This window comes from Phascolarctos cinereus, unplaced genomic scaffold (genome assembly GCF_003287225.1).
Source record: "Phascolarctos cinereus isolate Bilbo 61053 unplaced genomic scaffold, phaCin_HiC Scaffold_726;HRSCAF=1367, whole genome shotgun sequence".
Classification (NCBI taxonomy): domain Eukaryota; kingdom Metazoa; phylum Chordata; class Mammalia; order Diprotodontia; family Phascolarctidae; genus Phascolarctos; species Phascolarctos cinereus.
The window spans coordinates 120,594,316-120,619,995 of NW_027556098.1; the positions used below are offsets into that span (position 1 = coordinate 120,594,316).

General features: G+C 36.7%; 1 protein-coding gene across 4 annotated transcripts in view; it reads left to right on the forward strand.

Moving 5' to 3' along the window:
• Positions 1-25,680, forward strand: part of PAK2 (p21 (RAC1) activated kinase 2) — a 109,208-nt gene that overhangs the window by 71,273 nt on the left and 12,255 nt on the right. For 2 of the 4 annotated variants that reach the window (XR_013482974.1, XM_078146759.1), the window contains exons 11-14: positions 1,978-2,095; positions 6,193-6,292; positions 7,201-7,397; positions 8,265-8,402. Coding sequence is in view for 3 of the 4 variants with exons in the window: in XM_078146759.1 (XP_078002885.1) it covers positions 1,978-2,095; positions 6,193-6,292; positions 7,201-7,397; positions 8,265-8,402 (553 nt within the window). In the remaining variant the exon portion in view is untranslated. The other 2 variants (XM_020986056.2, XM_020986058.2) reach the window with 2 other exon arrangements.

Consider the following 25,680-nt stretch of genomic DNA (forward strand, 5'->3'; position numbering starts at 1 on the left):
TGTACAGATCATTAGACACAGAACTACAAAAGAGCTTCCTTATGAAAGGCTGTGATGTATTCTTTCTCTTTTTGGTCTGCGACAGATGATTCTCTCAACTTTAGATTTAAATCCTTAGTTCATGTTTCAAATTTTATATGATCATTTTCTTGGCAAATAGCATGCTTTTGTATACTAATGATTCATTTATCTGGCACTGTAGAGAGTTATCTCACAAAGGTGAATTTTCCAATGCTAAAATATTCCATTAACCATTTTAAATGAAAATATTTCTGAGGTGTATTAATTTTGATAAATTAGGGTTACCATTATGGCCATCAGTTATTGTCTGTATTATGTTGTAATACACTAATTTTTCTATCTTTTCTCTTGCTGTCAAGCTGGCACCCTGTTTTTTCAGGGTGTACCAGAGCTTACTAGCCTTCTTGATGATTTGCTGCCTCTGATTTGTGATTTGGATACTTAACCAAAATTTTTAGAACCACGTGTTTGTTGAATCTGTAAGTTTTGGATGATGGTCCATATAGCCTCATAAAGTAAGGTGAAAGGCCATTATCTAATATGACTTCAAAAGTATTTAAATTATGAACATTTCAGTATACAAAAAAGAACAGAGAGAATTATAGATGAAACTGTGAAGTTCTAGAATATACAGTTTTTTAAAAGTACGTATCAAATTTAACCCTGTAATAACAAAACTGTCTTGTTTGACTACTGAATTTCATTCTGTTCCTTTTTGTGTATTTTGAAGTGTTCTATTGATGATCTTTTTGTTTTACCTCCCTATAATTGCCCATTACTCCTTTCCTAACCCCTCCCCCCAAACAAATAAAAATACCCAACAAGCCACCAGCCCTTCCATATAACAAGTATAGTCAAACAAAACAAATCTACACATTGGCTCTGACAACCTGTGTCTCATTTGCTCCATCACCTCTCTGCCAAAAGGTGAAAAGCATGCTTCATCATCAGTGTTATGGTATTATGATTGGTCATTACATTGTTGAGAATTCTTTTGGATTTGGTTTCCTTTACATTATTATAGTCATTGTACAAATTGTTCTGGTTCTGTTTATTTCACTCTGTATCAGTCCATTCAGGTCTTCCCATATTTCTTTGAATCTTCCCTTTCAACATTTCTTACATTGTCATAATACATTATGTTACTGTACTGTAATTTATTCAGCCATTCACCAGTTGATGGGCTTGCAACCACTTTGTTCAGTTCTTTTTACAATTAAAAAATGCTACTGTATATATTTTTTATATGTATGGGTACTTTTCACTCTTTCAGTGACCTCTTTGTGGTATGTGCCTTTCAGTGTTATCACTAGTTCTAAAGGTATGCACAATTAAATAAGTTTTTGGTTATAGTTCCAAATTGCTTTCCAGAATGAAAGGACCAATTCGTAACACCATCAACAGTGCATTAATGTTCCTGGTTTTCCACAGCTTCTCTAACAGTTGTCATTTTCCTTCCTCTTTTGCCAGTCTTGATAAGCATAATATAGAGCTGCAGAGTTATTGTAATTCACATTGCTCTTATTATTAGTGATTTGGAAATTTTTTATGGAGTTATTATTAATACCTTGCCTTTCTGTTTTGTAGCCTGCCTGTTCAAAATCCTTTGACCATTTATCTCTTGGGGAATGTTTCTTGTTCTCATATATTTGTGTCATTTCTAGTGTGCTTTTTTGAGTGCTTTGTCACAGCTGTTTCATTGATTCTGTCTAGGTTACTTACTGATTCTTGGCTGATAAGTGGAATGTTACAATAATTTTCATTTCTTATGTTTATTTCAGTAAGGGAATGCTAAGTTAATGGTAAATTCTGTGGGATTGCGGAGTCTTTTATGGAAATTTCAATTTAGATGATTTTTAGTGATGTCAACAGAACTAAAATCAACTGCAAACAAAATATTTGAAGATTGCTATGATTCTAATAGAAAAGAATGTTTATTGTTTCTTCTGCTTTTAGTTATCTTGTAGGGGATGAATTATTTGTGGTAATGGAATACCTTGCTGGAGGGTCTCTTACTGATGTTGTAACAGAAACCTGCATGGATGAAGCACAGATTGCTGCGGTGTGTAGAGAGGTGGGTCTTGTGTTTCCACTTTGGTAAAATGGGTAGGTGGGGGTGCAGGAAGGAAAGTCTGCGCACATGTTTTTTACAGTGTCACTGATTATGTTCCCAGGAAATTGCATTAGAACAGTTTTCATAATGAAAATTCTTTAAAAGTTATCTCCATTTGAATTTACTTTACGTGTAGTCTCTCAACTGCCTTTGAAGTAATCTGAGAGCTCACACATTCCAGTGTCTTGGGGTAAAGTCTGGACCTCTAGAGAACTCAGGTTACAAGCCAGTAAAACCCACTGTGTAGCTACAGGTCTCTGGTTTTTAGCTGTATTAACCACACAAAGTAGTTTTTAAACAAATCTTTTGGTGTTAGCTTCCTAATCCCAATCCCCTTGCCCTTTTTCTTATCTTAAGATGTGGTAAAAATTCTTTCTTTGATCTCACCTTTCTGTATGGGCTTAGTGTAGATCAGCAGTTCTTAAACTTTTTGGTCTCAGGACCTCTTTGTACTCCTAAAATTTTTTGAGGACCTCCTATAGAGCTTTAATTTATATAATTTATTTTTATCAATACTTACCACATTAAAAATTTAAACATGTCTAGTATTATTTTGAAAATAATTTTAACCTTGAAGACCCCCTAAAAGGGTCTTGGAGACTCCCAGGGTCCCTAGACTGCATTTTGAGAACTACTGGTGTAGATTAAAGAGAACACCTGGCTGATTGTCAGTGACACTCCTAGTCACCCTGTTCTGATGCCCCTGGAAGTATTCACGCTAAAGGCCAGGTTTTTGAAGGCTAATTTTGTGTTGTCTGCGTTACCTGCTTTGCAGCTGAAGTTGTAAACGGTAAATTTCACTGTCATACCAAAGTGAGTAAGTGGATTACAAACTATTTGGCCATCTGTAAGAATGAGCATATGATCTTGTATTGCCTCAATTTTTGTTTATTTGATTTGAATGTGGAAAATATTCATCCTTTGAATATTTGGATCTTGGGTCAGTGGTTTGTGGGACAAACTGGAGAAATGGAAGGGAAAGCAATTCATACTGAGCAAGTGTGAATGATTGTTCCATCTCCAGAAGCAAGGGTTTTCTAATTTTTGTAAGTTGACAGAATCTTCAGGAATATTCTTTATCCATTTCTACTTAGAAATTTTGATTTTATTTAATCTTATATTTTTCTCTCTAGGGGTAAGAGATGAAAAAGAAGTGGTTTTGGGAGTTCATAGGGTTATAGATTTAGAACTGGAAAGGATCTTAGGGTTCATCTAGTCCAGGACCCTCTTTTACTGATGAGGGAATTGCGACTCGGAGAAGTTAAGGAACTTTCCCACAGTCACATAGCCGGTAGCAAGAGAACAGGTACTCTGACTGCAAAGTTTTTGTTGTTTCAGCTATATCACACAGCCATTCTACACATACCAATTTTCTTTAAACCAAAGTAGAAGATATGTGTGTAACTTCTTTGATTAGAACTATTAATCCCTCAAATTTATTCTATTCTGAAAACTTCCAAACTTTAGTATGCTATCACTCATGAGCTCTGTGAGTGGATTAGAGAATATAAGAATACAAGTCTTGACATTGATTTTTCTTGCTATTTTGCTAAATAGGATAAGCCAGCGGGGAGGTGACATATTTGAGTTTTCCAGTTGGGTGACAAATAATTTTGGTGATCATACACAATACCATATGATTGAGATAAGGAAAAAAGTAGCTTCCTTGGTAGGTGGTGTAGAATTTGAGGTTTGCATTAGAAAGTGTTCAGACAGCAAATTCTAAACTTTCAAAGTACTTTTCTGTTTAGGGAAGAAGAAGCTATCTAACCAAGCGTCAGACAGAAACAGTGAAAATTTAAACAAAGAGGAGGCTAAATTTGTTTCCTATTTAATGTTCCTGTACTCATCCCCCTACCCCACCCTACACTGTTTCGGTTTAATGCATTCATTTATCAAGCAATTTTTTCCCCTAGTTATGTGTTTGTGTCTTGTTCCATTAATAAAATCATTAAGCCAGATAGTGTCTTATCTTAAATTATCTTTCTCAACACCTGGAATAGTGTTGTATATATAGTAGGCACTTAAATATTAAATGAATGAATATGTTTTTCTTTTTATAATCATTATTCTCTTTGTAAGAATATGCCAATAGTTTTAAATACCTGTCTGCAAGATGTTAAGTAACTTGATTGGATCCCCCTTGCATAGAAGAGAAAAAAGAAAACTTAGCCTTTGTCATATGAGTAAATAGCTACATAGAACCAGGGCACTCAGATTCTCATATTTGTTCAGATACTCTGATGTGCAGTTAGTGAACTTGTAAATTCAGATGAACCAACCACAAGTTCATTCTTTTAAAAAATTTTCTTTTACTGTTGCATTTTGTTTTTACAAGACAGTGGTTTTCTGATTTACTTCCACTCCCAAATAGAATTCTTCCTTATAACAAATTAAAATAGTAGAGCACAATCAGCTAACAGAGCTAGCACTATCAGGACGGAGGCATGTTTCATCATCTGGCCCCTGGCACCAATGTCAATCACGAAACAGGAGCAGAGAAATGAAATGAAATTTTGAAAGCACAATTTGAACCCAAGTCTTCCGCCTCTGATTGCATTTAATGAGTTGGTGTGCCTTTTGGTGTTGCCTTCATTTACTCTATTGTAGTAATTATGTATACTGTTTTCCTAGTTCTGCTTTCTTTGTTATGAATCATTTTATGTATTTCCTTGTTTGCAAGAATTCTTCATCATTTCTTAGAGTGCAATATATAGTTAATATATATTCAGCTGTTCATTCCCTAATCAAGGGGACTCCAATTTGTTTCAGTTTTTTTGGCTACGTAGAGTGATTTTTTTACTGATGAGATAATGATAGAATTTAGAACTAAAATGATCCTTAGAAATATTTAGTTCAAACTTCATTTTATCCGTTTGGAATCTGTGCATAAATATGAACAGATTTTCCTAGGTTCACAGACTAGTCAATAGATAAGTTTCTTATCCCAAATGTAGAGTTGGAAGGGACCCCAGAAATCATCGAGTCTTCAGTCCATATGTGAGGATGCCTGTGGGCCATGGAATGACTTAGTTTTTAAATGTAATATTATCTGTGTTTTATTATATTTTTATTTATTTTGCCAAATATTTCCCATTTGTATTTTAATCTGTGTGGGCTGCATGGGGTTTGACCTCTCTGTTCTAGTGTGATCCCTTGTGTTCTAAAGATGAGGAACCTTTGGCTCAGAGGGCTCAAGGAACTTACCTGCCAGGTAAAGTGAGCAGCAAAGAGCCAGATTTCAAACTGGAGTCCTGGGTGCAGATCTTGTGCTGGCTGTATCTACAGTCTTTTGTAGGTCAAAGCATCACAAGAAGACATTAAAAATTAGAAGGGTCTTTGAGTTACTGCATAACTTGGCATTTAAAGTGTTTTGTGAGCATCAGCCCTGGATTCAGGAGGACCTGAGTTCAAATCCGGCCTCAGAAACATAACACTCACTAGCTGTGTGACCCTGGGCAAGTCACTTAACCCCATTGCCTAGGCACCGCCCCTCCCCCCGCGCCCCCCCTGTTTTGTGCAGTCATGATCTGCATTAAGAAGCAGGGATGAATGCATGTTCCAAGGCATTTGTGGTTCAGGGGTTTCTGGATTTGTAGTCACATGTTGGCTTTTAAACTTACTGCCTTTGTGATCCTGAGCACATCACTTTTGTCTCACAGCCTCCGTTTCTTCGTCTGCAAAATGGGTGTGAGATGGACTAGGTGATCTTTGAACCCCTTCCATCTCCAAATCTGTGAGCCTGGGAGGCTAAATTGATATTGTTTCACTTCATTTCTCAATGTATTTCAGAAGGGTCAGTGTTTAGCTTTTGTTTTTCTTTTAAATTTGTCGTGTTTTCTGCCTCTTTTAAGTTTAAAAAAAATCAAGTTACATGATGATGTTATCATAGTGATCTTTCTGTGTAAACGTGGTGTGTATTCTAGTGGATTTGTCTTTTAGTGGTGTCGTTACCAGTGTGCTTTCTGAAGGACACTACTTACAGCTGAATATGTTTGAGCAGCAATTGGTTGTACCCAGCACCTGTTTTATATGCAGATGTTTTTTCTCTTACACAGTGTTTACAAGCTCTGGAGTTTCTACATGCCAATCAGGTGATTCACAGAGACATCAAAAGTGATAATGTGCTTTTGGGAATGGAAGGATCAGTTAAACTCAGTGAGTAAAAAATGGCATTTTTCTGTTCTAATTTCTGCCACTTTTAAAGAAGTCACTACTACTACTACTACTACTACTACTACTACTACTACTACTACTACTACTACTACTGATTATTTTTGCTGTCTCATGTGTGTTGTGTGTACACACAAACATGCACAAAGGCTGGTGGTGTCTTTTATGGAGAAGAATCTTTCTTAGGTTTTCCAAAAGGGATTTGAATTGTCAGTGCTAGCTAATATAGTAGGTATGTATATCTCACTGTTTATAGTTTTCTGAAAGCCTTTTGAGTCTTAGGAGTCCAGAGTGTGCTGGCTCAAAAGAGCTTATTGTTAAATTTTCAGTATGAGTATTTATACCTTGGAAATGGGCAAATGCCACAGATCTGGGCCTGACATAACAAAGAAAGTGATAGAGAAAATGTTAATGAAGATTAAATTTAAAAGTGTGTCTTGTGTTTTCAGAGATCCAACCAGTTGTTAGACATTAACCAGCCTGGGAGTTTCTGTAGCATATGACATAAGTATCCTACCTCAGAATCATAGGATTGCGGATAAATATTTTAATGTATTTTTAAAAAATCATAGGATCATAGATTAGACTTAAAAGTAATCTCAGAGGATATCTAGTACAGTCCTTTCGTCACACAAAAGAGAAAACTGAGATTAATCAGAGAGGTCACTGAGTTAATAAGAACCTTCGCATCTGGAACACAAACCTAAGTCTGTTGGTTTTACTTCTCCAATAAAACTGGATTTTTTTTAACCTTTTAAAAAGCAATAGATTTAATAGGGTATAGAAAGTTACGAGTAGTAGATAACGTACAAACTGTTGTATTTTCTAAGCTGCATTGGAATGCCCCCTGAGTCTTGGACGGTACCTCTAAACTTTTGTTTATTGTTACACAGCCGACTTTGGTTTCTGTGCTCAGATCACCCCAGAACAGAGCAAAAGAAGTACAATGGTGGGGACCCCTTACTGGATGGCACCGGAAGTGGTTACACGTAAAGCTTATGGGCCTAAAGTGGACATTTGGTCTCTGGGAATTATGGCGATTGAAATGGTGGAAGGAGAACCCCCATACCTTAATGAGAATCCCCTGAGGGTAAGCGCAGCAGTGATCTCCCAGGCCTATTTTATACAGAAAACCAGAAGGTGTCTGAGGCAGGATTCAAACTCAAGACTTCATCATTCCAAGTACAGAGAGAGCTCTGTGTATTATATACTACTGCCTCTCCAGTTTGAATCCAGTCTTAGTAAAGATATTAAAAGTATTTAGGTGAGAGTTTATTAATGTTTCAGTCTTTAAATGCCTCTCTCATATTTGACACTAATTGCCATTCTAGGGAATGGTCCTTTTAGAACAATGCTTGTCCTTTAAAAAAGATTTTCAAAATTATAGATTGCATTTGATATCTAGTAATTTAAAGAATAAAATTACCATGTGCTTGTCAAAGTTAGAACTCCTTTGTTTATGAATTTCACTCATGCTTCATAATTTTCTTAGTGTTAGTCCTTTATTGAATTTGACCAATGTATAAACGTCGTATATTATTTAGATCATGTCAGCCAGAAAGTTCTAAGCTTCTGAAGTAATCATCATTGGCTTTCTTAGGGCTATCTGTGTGGGTATAGAATATTCAAGATGGAAGGAATCTTAGAAGTCATCTAGTCTAATCAAATTATTTTCCCCAGGAAGAAACTAAGACCTTCAAAAGTCATGACCTGTCCTAAGGTTATTTTTCTAGTACATAATCTAAAACAGAGGTAATAGATGAGTATAAAATATAAATATAACAATAATGTTATTATGAAATGGATGGAGCCACTATAACCTTTCCCTTAAGATGTTTAGGGGTAATATCTGTGATGAATTGAGGGATCTTTGAAGTAGAAATGCTATACCAGTCTTCCTGAAGAAAAACTGAACTTTCAAAGCTAACCAAGTGTGACAGTGTTGTTTTGTTTTTAGGCCTTGTATCTAATAGCAACAAATGGGACACCTGAACTGCAGAACCCAGAGAAACTCTCCCCAATATTTCGAGATTTCTTAAATCGGTGTTTGGAGATGGATGTAGAAAAAAGAGGTTCGGCCAAAGAATTGTTACAGGTAAATTTGTTAATCAGGAAGGAATATACCAGAAAGCCTTAGTTTTTGGAATTAGAAATAAAATTGTAACCATTTCAAAAGTTTGATTACTTCAGCACTTACAGAACAAGTAAAATGCTATTGGTATTCAATATTAAGGCTTCATCTGCTGTAAAATTGAGTTTTTGCACCTTAGCCTTATCACTACTTCACTGATGTATCTGTGGTTCATTGAAATGAAGGCCTTGTGGAAGCTGGAAAAACAGAAAATACTCATTTTTTCTAATTATTGAAGCCGTTTTAGTGGGATTTCTGCAGAAGTCATACTTTTATGCCTCATTGTAGTTTGCAGTCATCCTTGAGTTCTTGAAAGTTAAGACAGAACGCAGGTTCTCTCAGTTTCTGACAAGCTGAAAAGTCTTTGTGTAAAATGCCAGAGACAGTGTGTCGCTGCCTAAGGAGCAGTCTAACTCAATACAGAATGGCTTACTACCAGTGTTTTGAGCCAGAACAGTCCATGAAATGAAGAATGCTACAAAATGTCCCCAAGGAATCTGTCCTCCTGCTTCTGTGGTAGAGTTAATGGTAAGGGGAGTAGAGGTTGCTAAGAATTGTACTGTTTTTACTGTTACTATAACCGTTAATTTTTAACTGTTAGTACTCTAAACGTGAGATCTTTGTTTTATCTATATCCTTTTTGATATCCTGGATATAACAGAAACCAGAAGACATAAAGAAATACCTAACTGGAACTGTGGCTTACAGATGCCCCTCAGGGAAGAGAATAAAGAAATTGACCCAAGCTGGCTTCATTATGCTTTTAATGGGAACAAGGAACATCATTTCACCAATGCTTTTTAGGGTTCATGATGACTCAAGCAAATGTGCCACTGTAAATACAGTTGTGTCCTATCACTTCCTGGAGATGATCTGATTAACTGCCTTGGATTCAAGGATCATCACTATGTAGATGACTTCTAGATCTCTGTTACGAAAAGCCTCTATTTGTCTCCCTGCCACCTCAAGTCTCTCCCTCCTTCAGGCCTAGAGTGAGATTCCTAAAATAAAGGTCTTTCCTTGTCACACTCTGCTCAGAAAGTTCCAGTGACTACCTGTTGTTTCAAAAGTCAAATACAATTTGGCTCCAGCTTGCCTTTCCAGACTTAGTGAACATTATTCTCCTTTATTCACTCTATAGTCAACCATACTGGCTACTTGCCACTACTTCCTGCTTGTACCTTTGTACAGGCTAATGCCTCAGTTGGATTCTTTCCACTGCTTAGATTCCCTAGCTTCCTTTAAAGTTTAGCCCAAATGGCCCATCCTAATTAATACTAGCTAGAGGCACTAACTGTTAATACCTTTCATTCACCACAGAAAATTATCTTATATTTACTTTGTCTATACAAGGTGTCCCAAAAGTCTTAGTGCTGTTTTATAGCTTTAAAAACTTCTATAGCTTTGATAGTTATAGAAGTGCATTAAAACTTTTGAGACATCCTGTATGTGGTATTTACTTTTATGTGTTCATTTTATTTCCTAATAAGATATAAACCCCTTGGAGACTCAGATTGATTCCCCCCCCCCCTTTGTGGTCATAAGGCCATGTATTTAATAGATGCTTACTTTACTGATGAAGAAATAGAGACTTTTTTTTTTTTGGAAGAACTGGTCAAGATATACGAAGCAAAGTTAACACATACTTTGATGTTTCATGACTTCAGTAAAAAAAAAATAGGCATGAAGAAGATGATGAAAGCTGGTAGAAAATATGGTTTAGGATCAAGAAATAGAAGAGGCCAAATGTTGCATAAGCTATTCACAATCCTTAATCTAAATGCTAAAGAACCTTCTTTAGTTGTATTTCAGAGGGCCAAAAGATGGCAAAGGTGGTGAGCCCCAAGTGTCTTTAAAAGTGAAATTGACTATACCTTGTCATGATGACTGGTTATAGATGTCGTAGTCATTTAAATATCAGCTATCTTTGGTTAGTTTACCAACTCATTAGAGCAAAAGTCAGAGTAAATATCACATCTATGGTAGAAAATTATAAAGGCAGAGCAATCCTGTATATACCTTCCGTACAAAATAGGAAACAGACTAGAGTGAAAACATTGACCATCACAATTTCTCAGAGAAGTTTAATCAGTGCAAAACGTCACCAAATTAATAGACTAAAAGAATCCAGAAGCCACCTTAGTTGTAGCAAATAATCTGTTAGGAAATGGTATGTGGCAACCAAGGGCAATGTTGATTTATAATAAGTACAAGCTCATCTTCAGAATAATACAGAGGAAGATGATAGAAGACTCAGTAGTAGTAGAGAAGAACTGCTGAAAATCAATTAGGCAGCATGCTTAGAGCTCTACTAAGCCTAGGGTGGGCGGCTAGGTGGTGTAGTGGATAGAATGCCAAGCCTGAAGTCAGGAAGACTCATCTTTCTGAGTTCAAATCTGGCCTCAGATCCTTACTAGCTGTCTGACCCTGAGCAAGTCACTTAACCCTCTTTTCCTCAGTTTCCTCATCTGTAAAATGAGCTGGAGAAGGAAATGGCAAACCATTCCAGTATCTCTGCCAAGAGAACCCCAAATGAAGTCATGAAGAGAGTTGGACACAACTGGAACGACTGAACAACAACATAAGCCTAGAATATCCAAAGAATATTTTTAGATTAAACCAAAAGGACAGCAGTCATGAAATGGAATAGATCTTCTCCTGTTTTTAAAGTGATGAATTTTCATCAGTGACAATAGTGAATCTACCACATTGGAACTCTGCCGTCTCAGCATTAGATATATTCTTGGGAAGTAGGAATAATGCTTAAAATGAGACTGTGATCTTGCCAGATAAACTATGAAGAGTGGAGGTGAGACAATTTTAAAGTTTCTTAGGAACTGATTTTCATGATGTCTCAAAGAAAAAATTCCAAAGTGAAATAAACGTATTGGAAAAAAGGACAAATTAAATGTCTCCCTGCAGAACATCAGCAGTAATCAATGCATGCACCTGCTTTTTTTTTCTTCCATATTTATTAAAAGGGAACAAGTAGGTTTTTATAGATGATTTTCTGTGGCATATCTCTTCAATTTATATAGCTGGTTGAAAGGTATAGGAAACAAAGTTCTGGATTTTGCTTTAAAATTTTTTTGACTGGGTTGAACAAAATATGAAGGCTTTCCTTGTAAACAAGGACTCTCACACATTCAGGTTATTCATAACTGTACTTTTCAACATTCTATGGAATTTTTGACATCCAGATGAGGTGTAAAACAAGGAAACATAGTTTTGTTTAAGGTCATCACCATTTTCATGGAAGCTATCCTAAGCAAAATCTAAACGAACGATTCCTGATTGATGCTGACATTCTCTAAGTGTTATATTTATGGATTATGTACTAATTACATCAAGCTCCAGAACAGGATCAGGCCTTCTCTCTGAAATTCACAATAGTGGGGAAAAAAATTGGCCTGATTATCCTAACCAAAAAACTGGATGGGAAACATATAGTGCCCATGCTGTGACATTCAGTTAGACACGTAGCCCATGGTATTTGCCAGTATAAATATGTGTCTCTTAGACAGGAATAGATGGTAAGGCAGGCCCAGAATTGTGAAGGGCTAGAAAACATTTGGGAAATGCTGTTTGAAAAGTCTGTTTCTTTAACATCAGTGCTGTGGTGAATGTTATCAGGCTGCAAATCATGAAATACCACAGTCTTGGAAGAATTGAAATTACAAGTAGTGCAAAGGATTCTCTCATTCCCTCCCCCCCCCCCAAAAAAAGGATAAGTGTAAGTGGGATAAAGTATGCTACCAACAATGGCTTGTATGCAAGAACAAAGATTTTATGTATGTGTATTCATCGTGTGTGTGTGTGTGTGTGTGTGTGTGTGTGTGTGTGTGTGTGTGTGTGTGTGTGTGTATGGATTGAATGATCAAAACAAGTAATGGGGTCACTCATGCTGTGAGTGGGACCTTATAGAGAATACAAGTGTTTTGGGTTGCTAGGTGGCATATGCACTGGGCTTGGATTCAGGAAGGCTCATTCATCTTCATGAGTTTAAATCTGGTCTCAGACACTTGTTACCTGTGTAACTCTGGACTAGTTGCTTAACCCTGTTTGCCTCAGTTCCTCATCTGTAAAATGAGCTGGAGAAAGAAATGGCAAACCACTTCAGCATCTCTGCCAAGAAAAGCCCAAATGGGCGCTCAGAAGAGTGGGACACAACTGAAGTGACTCAACAGCAGCAGCAAGTGTTTGAGTTTAGTTACCTTTGAGATACCAAGGAGATCAGAGGATTGCTGCTGGGGTAGGTGAATCCCATGTGTAAGGTTTAATGGAAGAATATGGATGAGAATCAAACCTGGATGAGGTGGCTTGGAAGCAGTCTGTATCAGTAGAGGGGACCGCCCACATTGATGAAAACACAGTTCGGTCAAAGTGTTAAATATTGGTGAGGTCATGGCTAAATAAGCTTATTCAATGAATATACAGATGCTGGTTCAACCTATTCCTAAGTGGTGGTATTATCTTAACTCCAGTGTATAAATAATGTGTTCAGTTTTGGGGTTTAATTGTGTTATAGTCTATAAAAGCAATCTTTAGGGTTCAGTAAGAGAAATGAGTTGCAAATTTACCATTCTATTTTTTTTTTCTTCTGGCAGCATCCTTTCCTGAAACTGGCTAAACCTTTGTCTAGCTTGACACCGCTGATCATGGCAGCTAAAGAAGCAATGAAGAGTAACCGTTAATAGCCTTGCCATTTGTGGCCTCATCTTTTGTCATTTTTTTAAAAAAAGAAGTCTTTATAACATAAAAAATTGTTACTCTTTTTAGGGGTTTGAAAAAAAAGTTGTCAGCACATGGGGTGGTTGGGGGGAACAGATCCCCACTCCCTGGAGGCATCTAAGACAAAATTAAGGAAAAGAATTGTTATGACTTTCAAAACAACCCCTTTTTAGGGTCCAAGAAAAATTGTGGACTGAATCACTGGCCTTTCACCTTTCTGCCAACAGCCCAGCAGTGCCATTTATCAAGCTTGGAATTTGCATTTTATTTTATTTTTGCTGACTTTGCTGTAACAGATCCCATTCATTGTACCCTTTGGGGGTATTTTCAATACTTGAATGGCAGATTCAAGCTTTCAGAGAAAGGCATTTGTTTGATCTGCTAGTCTCCTCTCCTTTTTCCCCTGTCCTTCCTGTTCCTTTACCTGCTCCTTTTGGATTGCTTTGAGAAATTTTTTCTCATGCCTAAATTAAAGCAAGTGTGATAGGTATTATGTACTTCCTTATATTAGAAAAGAGGCTTCCTATGATTTAATTTTGTGTAGAAGCCAGGACCAGCTACTTTAAGCACTGTTACATTCAATAACATTTTAGTTGTTGCAGACCATTTTGAGGAAGGGAAGGTGTTTTTTTTGGGGGGGGGGAGGGAAGGGGCTTGGGGAGATTAAAATTAAAAGAGTCTGTTTTAGAAATATCATGGTGGTGATGTTTGGAGTGAAAGTTACAAGTAGAGAGGAGAATCTTCTTAACTAAATCATTGAGGCAAAGGAAGAGACCCCATTGACAATTGAGTCCCTGCAATTTTCATCTTCCTTTCTGTTCCTTTGGATTTGTGTTGGCTGCAATTCAAAGTTAACTCCCACTATGTACTTGGTTTCAGAAACCAAATGGTTTGTTCTTACCCCAACTTGGATTCTATCGCTTTGGCTGGTGCTTCTTTTTTACTTTTCTTTATCAAATAAGTTTGTGTATATGTTGCATCTTTTTTTTTTAAATTCCCAACAGCAAATAATTCGATAACCATTGGATTTTCAGGATTTGAATATTAAATACCTTTTAAAATATTCCATTTAAAATACACAAATAATTTGGTATATTGGAGAATGTTATAAGTTAAGAGACTTGAAAATATGTGAACTGAAACTTAGTATTCCCAGAAACAGTTAGATGTAGTTGTATTAATGAAGAGAATAGAGAAGTTTAAAGACATCTCACAGGGATGAAGCTTGTTACAGGCTGGGGAGATTCATCTTGAATTATGAAGAGGTCCCAAAGCTTCACCAATATTTTACTGGCTAGGATGACATAAGTGAGTAATTCCACAAATACTGCTGCTAAAGGACTTGTGGATCATTTCATTTACTGAGTTGCTATAGGTTTAAATTAGGAGCTAATCAGTGATGGGTCACTGTGAATTCATGTGAAATTCTAAATTTCATGTACCAAGAAATTGGAAAAGGGAAGTAGATAAGTATGAAATGTATTTTGATGTCTATAAGGCATCCTTTTTTTAAAAAAAAGTTTTGACTTGATTGAAATTTTTAAAAGCATTTTGATGTTCAGAATCATCTCTCGCCTGTAATGTTCATTATTAATAGGAGCCTTTTCTTAGAAGCTATGCTGCTTCATCTAAAGTAGCAGGAGCTTAAAAAAATTCATTTGGTTCTTGCAATTATTTGCTTCTGCTCAACCCCACATTCGCGTAGCTACATACCAGCAATGCCAAATCATGAGTAAAAAAAATTAAGTGTTAGGGATACTTTCTGAAAAATGGGAAAATAAATATTTTTTTAAAATGTGTTCCTTGTTATCAAAGGAAGCTGGCCCATGCTTAATTTCTTCTTATATCCATGTTAAGATATGACTGTGATAAATAGAAACGACTACCAGAAAGGTTTTTGCCAAAATCATAAAACAAAACCTGTAACTAGAGCACTTAGTACAATGGTCTCTGATTTCAGTCTGTCTTGATTTTTATTTTTCTATTGTTGGCCCTTCTGCAATGGTTTATTGTTTCATCGCTGTACAGCAACAAAATGCCTTATTCCTTTTGAAAAACTCTCGTGCCTCTTGAGTTTCAGCTTCTTAACATTCTGCTTTGTAAGCAGTCACTAGGTAGATTTGTATAAAAAAGATACTCCTGATGGAGTAGAAAAACCTAATGATCAAACTGCAGTGATCGTTCCTCAAGAAGGCAGTAACTTTGGGTATTGAGTTTATAAATAGCTTCTATTTCTATACATGAGCCATAGAAAGCATGTTCACTGGATACAATATCGGTGCCCCCATTTGTAAGCATGTGACTCAGTAAAGGGCTTTTTGGTTTATAGGAAGAGTTTGGAATTATAGTTAGTCTTTTTTTTTATTGATGGTGCCCTGCGTGTCCATTGCTGGCAATAGACCGTGCATCATGAAAATCTGACTCCTGGGACATGGGACCTAAACCCCAGTCTGTTCTTTTCTTAGTAAGATAAACTAATCTATCATATGAATATACTTTGATTATTTCTGAAATTTGTAAATTTTAAACAAAGTAGTTTAAGAGCAATAAGGAATTGTGATTTATTAATTTTTAACAAGTAAAATGTTCTGATCTTGTTGAAAGAACAAATTTAATTGAATCAAGATTTTTTTTTTAAAGCAATTGCCTTTTAAAATTATTTTTGTTTTCACTTTGGGTTGAAATGTCTCGTTCAAATCCAGGAATTACCTTAATAGTTGAACTTTGTTTATAAGGTATTATGTTGTAGTACTGTACTTAGCACTACAACAAAAGCTGTGACTTCTGGTGGCCATTAGGTTACCTCTCTCCATTCTCTGGTGTCACAAACTTTAGGGATAGATAAACCCAGGAAGCCATGGAAGTACTTGAGATTGTTTTTCCCTATTGGTAATTGGTGAGCAAGTAGAGTCACTGGGATTATGTAAACTTCTCTGATCTTCCAGATATGTCTGTTAAGCTGCTTAAACTTAATCAAGCCAACCACCAATCCAAAATTAACCTGTGCCTTTTAAATACAGTTTTTAAAGTATCTTTGGGGGACCCTTTAAATGAACTTTTGAGGTTAATTGTGTGTGCTGTGTCCTAGCTACTTAATACATCTCAGACAGTAGTGGAGAGAAGTAGGAGTAGTAGGAAAATTGGGTGCTTAAGGAATTGATAACACTTTAGGAATCTCTTAAAATCCCCAAATATCCAGTGAGCATCTTTATATTTCAATGCCCAATTATTTGAGGTTATAGTTACAAACATCCAGATGAGTATTTGCTTTGGGTGTTTTGCAGTGCAATTTCATAGTTTTAATTTGAAGTGTAACATCACAAAAACCAGATGTCCAAGGGAAAGTTTTAAAATCCCTTGTCTTCCTGTCTGTGCCCCATCCCCCTCCTCCAAGTTTAGCAGTTTTTCAGAGTGTCTATATTCACTCAAGCAACAAGTATTTATTGAGCACCTACTAGAAGCAAAGAGCCATGCTAGATATGCTGGGCTCCCTGTCTTCAAGGGTCCTTGCTGTTTAGTTGGTTCACCACACTAGCCTTTTCAGAGCAGAGAGGCAGTAAGAGATGTAAGTAAGCCAGCGAACTTCTTAAATTTTGGTTCTGTAGTAAAAGGGTGGAATCAAACACAAATCTTGGGTAAGAATTTGTTGTCTTTTCTCTCTCCTTCCTTATTTTGGCAGATGGAAATGGAATTTAGGTGCAAGTAGCTATCTTATTTTTTATTGTCTTCAAATTTTATGTTGCCTTTTGTTTAATTTAATCCCTTATGTTATTTAATTGTTACTGCAACATTAACTACTGTATTTGATGTTCAATAACTTGTTCTTTTCAGGGCTAGAAATAAAAAAATTTTTAAATGTTTGTTTATCCCCTTCCCGAATTTTTATCCTTTTGGACCAGCATAGCTTTAAAGAATAAATGTTTAGATTTCTAATAGGTTGTGGGAGAGTGTGCTCAGTGTTTCTTAAAGTATGAATTCTTTTTTTATGTGACTTATGGCATTAATTTTGTGTATAGTGCTCCAATCTTCTTAAGATTTCTGGAAACATGAGTAAAAAGCATAGACTTTCCCTGTTCAGAACTGAGTTCATAAGAAATTTTTAACAACTTTTTTTGACTGTGAAGTCCAGGAAAACCACTATGGATCTATCTATATCTTCAACTCAGGTAGCATCAGTAGACTTGGATGAATATTGCAAGTTTAAAAAAGTAGGAGGACAAGGAATTTATATACCACTTTTTTTTCCTTTTCATTTTGAACCAGATCTGCAGTATCGTCTGAGTAGGGAGAATTCCTGGAAAGGAACTTCCTGTACCATTGTTGATTAGCACCTTTCTTCAATTTATCATCTTAGAGAATTGCTTGGGGCACTGTGAGGTTAAATGATTTTCTCAGTCACACAGTCTAGTGTCAGAAACAAGTCTTGAACCCAGAGCTTCCTGACTTTGATGCCAACTCTCCATCCACCTCTGCACTGCTTCTTTCATGTACTATGTGGACGAATGAATCTTTAAAATATTTTAAAGCAACATTTCATTAAGGATTTAATGGGAGTAGAAGTTGTAGAAACTTTGACATAGTACAATAACTTCTGCTAACATTTAATCTCATGCATGATTTCCTTGAAATGGTCTATATATAGACACCCTCCTGAAAGGAAAATATGTACCCGTGACAAATCAGGCATTCATATATGCAAGCAATTGTGATTCCTCAGGTTGATTTTATGTACTTGGTTATAAAGTTTAGAGTACAAAAGATATTTAATATAATTTGAATACTTTCTTTTTTTTTTACATTCCAGTTACCTACCTAGGTCTCAGTTTCTTAATCTGTAAAATGAAGAGGTTGGACACAATAAATTGTAAGATTCCTACTAACTAAAAAAATAGCTATTTTCTTCTGATTCTAATCCATTAGAGTTTATTTGCTCTGTTTGTTAAAGAATGACTGACAGTTATCTAATTTAAGTGCAGTAATTACTGAGCAGGGCAGCTAGGCGGTTCAGTGAATAATAGTAAGGAATAATAAGTAATAATAATAATAAGTGAATAATAGTAAGGAAGACTCATCTTCCTGATGGTAAATGTGGCCTCAGAATCTTATTAGCTGTGTGAACCTGGGCAAGTCACTTAACCCTGTTTGCCCCAGTTTCCTGTCTAAAATGAGTTGGAGAAGGAAATGGCAAACTGCTTTATTTTCTTTGCTAAGAAAACCCCAAATAGGGTCATGAGGAGTTGGGCATGGCTAAAAAATGACTAAATAACAAAATTGCTGAGCAAGTTGACTCTGGATTCTTCACTTGAACTCAGAAAGCGTGAAACTTTTGAATATTTAAATTATTGTTTCTTGAAAAATGTTTTAAAGTAAAATTTCAAATACCATTGCCATTTATTCAAAGTTTCCTGCAGGCTCCATAGCATTTTTATTCTTTTCATTCATCTTATATAGCTGCTATGATGGGTTTAGACCTTTGAAATGTGTTTAGCGTCATCATGTCATGAAGAATCCAGTTTGAGCATTGAGAATGCATGTTTTTGTAAAATGTGTAGATACTTATAATCTATATTTTTGGGATGCTTTGTGAGAGCAAATTGAATGCTGACCTGCGTGTGCCCTTCAGAACTTCACATATTTTACAATTGATGTATACTCTGTGCTGGGCATATTGTTTCCTGTTGGAGTGCTTTTGTTAATGCTATAGCCAGTTTCTTTGTTTTTTCCCCCAAAGAGCACAGTTTCTCTGTTAGCAAATGTAGATACCAACTGCCCAGGCCCTGGTGATAACAAAGATAAAAGTGTGCCTGTCTTAGCCTGCTAGGCATGTGGAATGCTAATGGAGAGTTAAAACTTAGTAGCCTGAATTTAGGGCTGGAAGGGAGCTAAGAAGTCTGCTAGTTGAGTCTTTAATGTTACAGGTGAGGAACTAAAGCTGAGAGGAGTGTTTTATGCAAGGTCACACAGTAGCAAGTGGGAGAGCTGGGATTTGAATTTAAGTTTGTTAATTCCAAATTCAGCACTATTTCCACAGTAATTATGAAATAGACACAGTGTAATTTTAGGAAGGAGAGAAGACATTACCACCTCAGGGCATCAGGAAAGGCTTGTAGGAAGGTGACACCTGGATATTGTGGGAAGGAAGCTAGAGATTCTGAAAGTTGAAAGTGAGGAGGTATGTTCCAAACCAGGGAGACCACCTGTCTAAAGGCACAGAGGCCGGAGAAGGAATGCTATGTATGAGAAACAGCTAAAAGGTCAGTCTGACCAGCACAAAAAATGCATGAAGGGGCAGAATATAAGTAGAACCAGAAAAGTAGATAGGCAAATTGTGGCAGGCTTAAAAGCTAAGCTGAGGATTTTTTTTTCTATAGATAATGGAGTTACTGAAGAATTTTTAATACAGAAGTGTTTTCAGATTTTTGTATTAGGAATATCAATGTAGCAACTATTGGGAGAATGTATTGGGTGAGAAAGAAACTAGAACTTGGGACAGACCAATAATCAGTCTATAGAATTGCTTAATTGATTCTTCCTGGCATGAATGGTGTTACTCAGTCTTTTTGACTCTAAAAGGGGTTTACTCTAAGAGACTGTACAAGGACAAATGATAGGTTGAACATAATGTTTAAAAAAAATACCTTTCTAGTAGTATGCATTTATAGTTTTAGTTCTTGGTATTCCAGAAGAGTACATAGCATTATGCCTACGATGTCATGCTTGGCTTTTATTCTCATTTTCAAGGGGTGCTCATCAAATGAAGTTCAGAGAAAGAGAGTGGTTACTTATGGATGTTGAATGGGCATACTTTGGTAATAATTTACATGTTAGAAAAGCAGGAATAGGAAAACCACTTGTGGTTTGAATCCTCATTTGAATCCAGGAAGAAATTTTTTTATCTCTGCAGGACATTTTTTGTGTATGGATATGTTTGAACTTCCTAGTAAACAGCATTTGGAAAAGCATATTTTATGCTATTTGTAAAAATGATGGTGGTTTTTTCCTCCCTCGGGATGACTTTAATTAGGGAGGTACTTCTGTTGCCTAGAAATTGTACCATTTTGCTCAGGAGAAAAAAAAATTTAGTTTGGTATCAACACTACTAAACTAGGCCTCACTTAAGTACTGAAGTCAAATAAGTGATTTTGCTGTAAAACTAATAGGGATTCACTTTTGACTTTGTATAACTAATGAAAATATACTAATGATGCTAAAGTATTTCAGCACTTGAAAGGATCTATTACTTAATATGTATGGGTATTTTCTCCACCAACCCAGATGGCAAACTATTCTTTGAGTTAATTTGTTTTGGGCAAGTAAGAATGTGTGTGTGTGAGTGTGTGTGTGTGAGAGTGGGTGATACCTTAGATTAGTTCTTGGACAAATGAGTCACAGTTTCTCATTGAGTGCCCTAGTCAAAGCCTTTCCAGTTTAGCAGTGTTGTTATCACTCAGCCTGAGCTCCTGAATTTGTACAATAAAGGGGTTGAACTTGATGGCTCATATTTACCTTGTACTTTGAAATTTTCAAGGCATATATTCTTGTTATTTTTAAATGATATGATTTATAATATTAAAATTTATTCAGAACTTAACTCCTTCCAAAAAAATTTCCATATGCCCACCAAAACACAGGATTGTATATGAAACCGTAAATCTCCATGTCATGCCAATTGATGTAAAACCAGAAGTGTATATAATAATTCCACCTATTACTTTCAAAACTGCCCTGCTTTTTTGTGCTTCCTTCTCTACTTCTGTGCATTTAAAAAAATGTTGCTATGTCCTCCTTTTTGGCATCACTACTAAATCCCCTTTTCCTCCCCTCTCCCCCATTTTAATCTCCCAGCACCCTTCATGTAGATCAGCCTGTCTGTATTGCTTGAGGCTATCCCCTCCTCAGTTTTATGCTTCCTTTTTTTAGGGGGTGGGGGGATGAGGCAGTTGGGGTTAAGTGACTTGCCTAGGGTCACACTGCTAGTGTCAAGTGTTTGAGGTTGGATTTGAACTCGAATTCTCCTGACTCCAGGGCCAGTGCTCTATCCACTGCACCACCTAGCTACTCCTGATGCTTCCTTCTTAACTGTGCCCTCTCCATGCCTGTTTGTGTCTCTGTCTGATGTATTTCTTACCTGTGTTCCAACTCTCTTCCCTTTCAGTTGAGTGAGGGTCACCTGATGTCTGCTCCCTCCACCCCTTTGTGTGTGTCCCTGTGTATTCACACATGTAGGATGTATGCGTTGCCCATGTAGGTTAGGTATGTATCCACATGGCATGTCTAAATGTGATTCACAGGGAGTCATGAATAGATCTTTAGCCTCTGTTCTTCGATTCCTGTCTGAAGGGGCACAGGGGAAAGGTGTCACGAGTCTGGCCACTCTGTTCTCAGAGAGAGGAATCCTGGACTAGAATCAAACCTATCTGCCTCCCTAAATATTGCTACTCTAGAAGAAATTATTTTGGTTTTAGATTCAAACTGTGCTCTTTAGTATGCCTTAAAGGGAAAAGAATGCAGCTTTGCTTATATCGAAAGACTTGATCTTTCTACCAAATGCTATTTATGCAAAAAGCCATCAATAATAATAATGAATAAACCTGTTTATCCTATGAAAGAGCAAACCGGAGAAATTATACGGATTAGAATATATCAGACAATTCAGAGAGTAAATTAATGAGCACCCTCACTTGGAACAAAATTGCTCTCTAGGGAGGAAAGCTGGAAATGAGGGACTTGGGAGAGGAGGGAAGCCATTGGGGATAGCTTTCCCGTATGTTGTTTGCCTTTCCCCAAAGAGGGTTTGGAACTACCTGTGGTCTTCGAGAGTGAAGAAGGTCTCCTCCCAGCTGTAGTACCAACTCCACCCCTTATGTAGAGATGCAATATTAAATGATAATCCTTTACACTGAGGAGAGTTTGATGCAAATGATCCATGTAGGGATACACGTATGTACTGCTTATTCAGGGAGTCACTGGTAAGTAACCCACCCTTAGCATGCCATTTGATCAATTGGTATATATTAGTCATAGCCCTGTAGCAATCTAGGGATAGTTAAAATAATTCCTCATTAATATTTGCTAATTGAGTAGCTCAAACCCCCACTCCAATTCATTAAATCCAAACTCTTCAATGATCTGGAGAAAACTTTTTCAGTTGTAATTCTTATTTATGTCTAAATTGCCAACTGTGTATACTTTAGTAACAAATGAGCAACAATACATATTTATATAATTGTGTATACACATGCACCGTCTCTGAATCAAAGGGTTAGAACTTGTACTGACATGCAGCAGCAGACATTCCCTGATGGAGCACAAACACATTAAAATATAATCGGGGAATGTTTAACAAAATGAAAATATAACAATATCAGTTTGTGGTTCTCTAAGTCAATATGTGGTTGATGCTACTACTCTAAACACTGTTTTAGCTATAAGCAGTGCCACTGGTAAGTGGCAAAGTCAGTGTTTGACTCCTCTGTACAGGCATACCTCATTCTATTGCCCATCATAGATACTGCATTTTTATTAATTGAAGGTTTATGGCAAGCCTGTGTTCAACAACATGTTCATGTGTTTCTGTGTCACATTTCGATAATTCTCACAGTATTTCAGACTTTTTCATTATTTTATCTGTTAATGTAATCTGTGATCAGTGACCTTTGATGTTACTATTAAATTCTTTTGGAATGCCATGTACTGTGGAGAACTTAGTTGATAAATGTATGTATTCTGAGTGGCCCACCGACCTGTCTTCCTTTCCTTGGGCCTCCCTATTCCCTGAGACACAACAATATTAAAATTAAACTTAACAGCCCTATAATGACCTCTTAAGTATTCAAGTGAAAGGAAGAGTTAACTGATGGGAGAAATTTCATTGTCTAGTTTCAAGAAATTGCCACAGCCACCCCAACTCTCAGTAACCACCCCCCAATCAGTCAAAAGACATTATCACTGAGGCAAGACCCTCCACCAGCAAAAAGATTACAACTCACTGAAGACTTTTAGACAGTATTATTGCACACTTAATAGACTACAGCATAGTATAAACATAACTTTTACATGCACTGGGAAATACAATTCATGTGACTATTATGATAATTAAGTTCATTATGGTTGAACTGGAACTGAATCACTTTATCTCTCAGGTATGCCTGAACTTGTCTGGAAGCTCAGTCTCAATTCAATCATTGCAAATAATGACTATGACTCTTTTAACATTTTTTAATATTTCTCAGGATAGTCCTTTTTCTCTTCAGCAGTGATAGTAACACTTTCAGCTTCTCTCAAAGTCTTTATAGAATACTTTTTATAAACTGATACTCAAGGATTTAAAAATTATACTTAAGATAAGACTGCATAAGAAGTCCATCCTTATATTTGCATAGATTGTTTATATAAATTCTCATCAATCAGAGATAAATATATCTGATCTCTGACTCTACTGTGAAAAGCACACATGGAATAAATTTTTCATGGCTTCTCATGAAATAAACACATCTCCATGCCTTCATAGGGAGACTTCACTCGGAAGTCATTTTCTCATTTCAATTTTCAAAGATCTTCATGGGTCACAAATAGATACCTTATCTCTGACTCCATGAGGAAAGTTGTTTAATGTTGAGCCAATTTTCAATTCAAAATTTCAATTTGCCTCCAGTTGGCAGTGCCAGTTGATATTCTCCCAATGTTCTACTTGTCTTTTGAAGTTGGAGTAAATCTCCATGAGATGTGAATTTGAAAAATAGGATACATGCATGTGTATGTGTATAAGGAAGCAGAAAAATGGGATGTTTGGGTTTTAAAGGTGGGCAGAGGTTTATTAATCTGTTGGCCTTGGGGATGGATATATTTTGCTCTGTGGCTAGTAGAGCAGAGAAACTGAGGAAGAAAACAAATGGGAGGAAGGATAGACATGACTGCTGGTTTAATACTAAAATGAGTATTAGTTTAAAGACAATCACATGCCAATTAAGGGAATATCCAAGATTCTCCCCTTTGCTTCCACATACTACAGACATGTTTATGTATCTCATAGAGTATTACACACACCCACACACACCCCTCTCTAACAGCGATTCACATAACTAAAACTACACTTGACATGAGATTATTAACCCAACAATTGTATGAAGAAATTTGAGCCTGCTGTATGTTTAAATGTGCCGTACAGAGAATCTACACACTTTTATGAGTAATAAATTTTACAGTTCTAGTAGCGTAGAAGAAATTGCATTATGAAAGGGAAAATAAGGAAGAGAACTGGTAAGGGATGATAGAAGATTTGGAGTTGAGGAGATGACCCAAAGGGAAAAAGAAAATTGTAGAAAATGCTAACTACAACGTTCAGGTGCTGCATGCATCTTGTATTTTGGTGAGGCATATTATTTGTTTAGAGCCTAGTTTATAAATTAAAGAATAACAGCCAAATTTTCCTCACATGATGCTTTTTTAGAGCATAGGTCCCTTTTGATTGGCATATCAGAAAGGGGACAACTCTTAGAAAACCTTCATGTCTTACTGGGATCAGTTTCATGTAGTGCAGTGATAACTAAAAGTAAAAGTAAACTTATTATTTAGAAGAAATTTGGATTGGAGGAAAGTTCGGGGAATGTGTGAATGGAGGGAAAGCCATTTTTTAAACACTCTGCATTATCTTTTCTCAAGGAGCTCTTTTTTTTTTTTTTTTTTTTGGTGAGGCAGTTAGGGTTAAGTGACTCACCTAAATTCACACAGCTAGTATTATGTGTCTGAGGCTGGATTTGAACTCAGGTCCTCCTGACTACAGGGCTGGTGTTCTATCCACTGTGCCAACCTAGTTGCCCCAAATAATTTTTTGAGCTTTTTTGGGCAAGGTAATCAGGGTTAAGTGACTTGCCCAGGGTCACACAGCTAGCGAGTATTGTGTCTGAGACTGGATTTGAACTCAAGAGGTCCTCCTGATTCCAGGGCTGGGACTCTATCCACTGCGCCACCTAGCTGCCCCTAGGAACTTACATTCTAATGGGAGAGACAACACATACGCAAGGTTTTAGTTGCAAATTGGAAGAAGTCCCGTATCATGGGGCAGCAGCAAAATATATGCTAATGCCTCCTTTAATATAATTTCTATTGATAACATATCTGTTTCTTATATTGAACCATTTGACACACTGCTAAGGCCTTTGGTGGCAAGAATTTCCTGAGTCTTTGGTAGGTGTGGTTGCAGCCAAGTTGCTAGGGTGCATCTCCACAAGGAATTGCTTCCCAACATGATGGCTATTGGCACTGGGTGGGAAGTAATGCTATTTCAAAGGCCCTTAGGTTCAGGGTCCCAGGCTGTCTTGCCAGCGGTTGTTCTCTACTCCTATCCTGTGGAGGAGAAATATAGTATGATGGAAAGAACACTGGATCCTGGGTTTGGATCCAAGCTTTGCAACTTACTACCTCTGTAACCTTGGGCCAGTCACTTGCCTCTCTAGGCTTCCATCTCATTTGTAAAATAATAGAGACTAGATTTGAACTCTAAGGAAAGATC